This window comes from Malus domestica, chromosome 15 (assembly GCF_042453785.1).
Source record: "Malus domestica chromosome 15, GDT2T_hap1".
Taxonomy (NCBI): Eukaryota; Viridiplantae; Streptophyta; class Magnoliopsida; order Rosales; family Rosaceae; genus Malus; species Malus domestica.
Window position 1 is genome coordinate 23,790,450 of NC_091675.1, and position 3,655 is coordinate 23,794,104.

General features: G+C 34.0%; 1 protein-coding gene across 1 annotated transcript; it reads right to left on the reverse strand.

Annotated features, from left to right (window-relative positions):
- Window positions 1-1,130: 1,130 nt before the first annotated feature.
- LOC114821342 (probable indole-3-pyruvate monooxygenase YUCCA11) lies at window positions 1,131-2,649 on the reverse strand. Its single transcript, XM_029093408.2, has 4 exons — window positions 2,038-2,649; window positions 1,659-1,892; window positions 1,422-1,544; window positions 1,131-1,319 (listed from the first exon to the last, which is right to left on the reverse strand). Exons 1-4 carry the CDS (start codon window positions 2,647-2,649, stop codon window positions 1,131-1,133), a joined length of 1,158 nt encoding a protein of 385 aa, XP_028949241.2.
- Window positions 2,650-3,655: the final 1,006 nt, after the last annotated feature.

Sequence of the window (3,655 nt, forward strand, 5' to 3'; positions counted from 1 at the left end):
GTTTCCTAGAATCATCTTTTGCTATATTTGTATTTTAAAGTAATGTTTGGTTATAAATGGCTCAATTCCCTACCCTACCTTTTTGACTCCACATGCTTTGCACAAGTCTTTTATTTTGACTCTGGTTGGATACATTATCGAATCAAAGAAAAAAAATGTACCTATATAAATTTAAAAATTGATTAAAAAAAAATTGAATAGATTTTATATATAAAAAATGGTATATTTTACATATAACAAATTGGTATATTTAAGATTGAGTATATTTTAAGATTAAAAATTTGAAAAACTTACATGAATGATATAAGATTAAAAATTTGAAAACATATATTAAAAAAGCTAATGGGTACAAATTTGTTCTAATTTTTTATTTATTTTTGGAAATGTTTTGAATGGAAAATTAGTTGGGAGTTTAATAAAGGTGTGAGTATTAAAATTCTAAATCAATTATTAATTTTTATTTGAAAAAAAAAATTATGTAACTGACATGTAAATTCATTATTACATTAATGATAGAGACTTGAATCAAAATCTGAAAACTAATAATGTTTCAATCAATGAACATTAATAACTAGGAACCGAATACTAATTTTTCGTATATATATTCGGAAAATTTTTTTTGGTGTCCCTCAAATTTTGGGCCCTAAAGGCCGGCCTTGCGCATCGAGCAACTATATATCTACTGTATATAAGATGTTTCATTCTTCTCATCTTTGATAATAGATGAAGGACAATACTTGCATTCTCCTATTTAGTCAATACTTACCACAAGCAGTTACATCCCAACGGACTGCTATGCTAATTAGCTCTATTGTATGCGAATTAAGAGGAAAATTTCTAATTCTAAAAAAGAAAGATCGACCATATGCAATGCAGGTATATTCGTATTACATAAATATTTAGTGCAGGTACAACTTTATTGGCGGAACTACTCTCCCCATATCAAAAGTTTTATTCACCAAAAACAAATGCAAAGAATCAATTAACTTACTGAAAAATCAATTCAAAGAATGTGAAGAATTAATGTTACAAATCTTTCAACTTTAATATCTTGTCAGCAAGTTAGTATCACATTCATGAATGTAATACGAATGCCATGTTACTGTATCACGCTTGATAATCCATCACAATCAATCCATTTTCTTGTAGTGTAAGTTCAAAGACGAACTAATGTCATTTGCTATACAATGTGCATCATGTGCAATGCCAAGCAATCCACGGCTTGAGAACCCAGCGCTGTAAAGACCATTTTCTGATTTCCAGTGATCTGGGAACCTCTTTCGTGGCATTCCATTGTCGTTAAAGTAGCAGTTGTCATCCTTCACAAGAAAACAATAGACAACGTTATTTGGACTGTATATATCATAAAGAGTAACAATTCTTCGGTACATACTAAGAAAACATTTGACATAAACGCATACCTTAAGCCAATTTAGAACGCTGCTTTTGTAGCCTGTAGCAAATATGATAGCATCGTACCAATTATAGATGCCATTTTCAAATCTGATTAGATTTCCTTCTATGCTTGTTATGGAAGGCAAGACCTGATGAAATTTTGTATATAGTTAATTATTTGAATTGTCAACAACATAAGTAAATGTTATAAATCTGCAAGATAAAGAATGAAGATATAAATTATGCATTAAAAATTATTTTACCGTTATTTCCCTGGTTTTAATCTTCTTAATGCAACCAACGTCGATAGTGGGGGATCGACCCTTAGTAGCCTTGAGATAAAAAGGTCCCTGTTTTGGCTTTTGAATCCCGTACTTGGATAAATTTCCATACTTCAATTTGCCTAATCCTACGACAACCTTGTCGACTATTGTAACTGGGAGGAGTTTTAACAAAACCATTCCAAAAAACACAATTTCCTTGCTGAGAACATGTACCTGCGATGTTTACAAAAGTTTAAATATTAATGTACTTAAAATAAGATGATCGATACAAATTTGAGTGCACATTCAAGGATCTTAAAAAACAAGGAACAACTTTAGTTGTCCTTGTTTGGGAGAAAAAGGCAGGCAGAAGTTTTACCGGGCTACGGACAACAATGGAAGTATTAGCTCCCGAATTCGACAAATCATAAGCAATTTCCATGCCTGAATTACCAGAACCAACGACCAAAACATTTTTCCCACCATATTTCTTCCCGTTTTCGTACTTGCTTGAATGAATGGCCTGCCCATTGAACCCATCCAAGCCACGCACTTGAGGAATATAACCTACGCTATTTTCACCACTTGCCACCACAAGAAACTTCCCAAGATACATTTCTTGTGCACCCGAAAGCGTGTTCTCGACCTTGACATACCATTTCTCTAAATCCACATCGTAGACAGCAGACTTCACGCTTCGGTTGCACTTAGGGTTTATGTTGAAATGGGATACATAAGTATCCAAGTATTGAACAAACAAATTCTTGGGGACGTATGTAGGTGTATCCGAAGGGAAAGGCATATAGGGAAGTTCGCAAAATTGCTTTGCTAAGTGTAGCTTCAAACGATCATATGACTTTTTCTTCCAAAGAGAAGCATAGCAATCTTCTCTTTCGAGTACCGCATTTGTAATGTTAAGATGATTAAGACATGCTGAGGTTGCTAAGCCAGCCGGACCAGCACCGACGATGACCACCTGCACTTCCTCCATTTCTATGTTGAATTTTGGTTAGGTGGCTTTGTCAAGTGACTGAAAGATTCTTGTTTTTGTTTTTCGGAATGATTCTGTGTACAACATATTACACGCTCAGGAATTTAAACCCAATAGTACAACGCAAAGCCAACTTAGAATAACTAATTACAGGCAGGACTAATTAACGGTTGTTACTCATCTCTAACAAATTTGTTGTATCAATTGCAGCAGCGTATGAATAATTCCTGTCGTGTTTGGAGCACTTTGATGTGGAACCAAGCGAACATCTCCTGTCAAACAGTTTCGCTTTGCAAATGCAGCCCAGCCAGCAGATATGTAGTTGAAACGAGTTACGCCAAACAACATCAAATTCACATGCCAGGTTTCACATTCGCCTATATATTATAGGACAACTAATTTAACAAAAATAGTAAAGAAAGGAGACAAATGTAGTAAAACCAGTAAAGTTTCATGATATTTCCTTAGCTAGAATTTTTGTCTGACAGAATTAAACTTATGCACCAGATTCCTTGTGTGGGACATCGATTCTTTAACGTACATTGACATTGTTGAAAATGTATGTAATATGTCGATACGTTGTGTAGGCAATAATTGATAATTTTATGCCTGATATATTACCCATGACATATTGATGAGTAGATTTTATATTATATATTTTATCCTATTCTTAGTATATTTTGGTAAATATTTTGAAATAATTTTGATGCTTTGAATTGTATTTTCAATATAGAACTTTCAACTTCCTCTAGAGCAAAACAAGACCAAATGGACGAATTTTGGAGTAAAGAGGATGTTCATGAGTCACTTAGCTTGATCGTATCAAAATTTGAGATTTTTCCATCAAGCGGTTATTTTCTGGCGATAAAATAAAGGAGCGACGCGCGGTACTGGAAAATGACGTTTCTGGGCTTAAATTGCATTTTTGGAGACCTCAGATGGTTTCGTGGCCTTCTGGAGATGTGTTCGGAACGTCCTAATCTTTAAAACAAGCTATCTTGGGCCG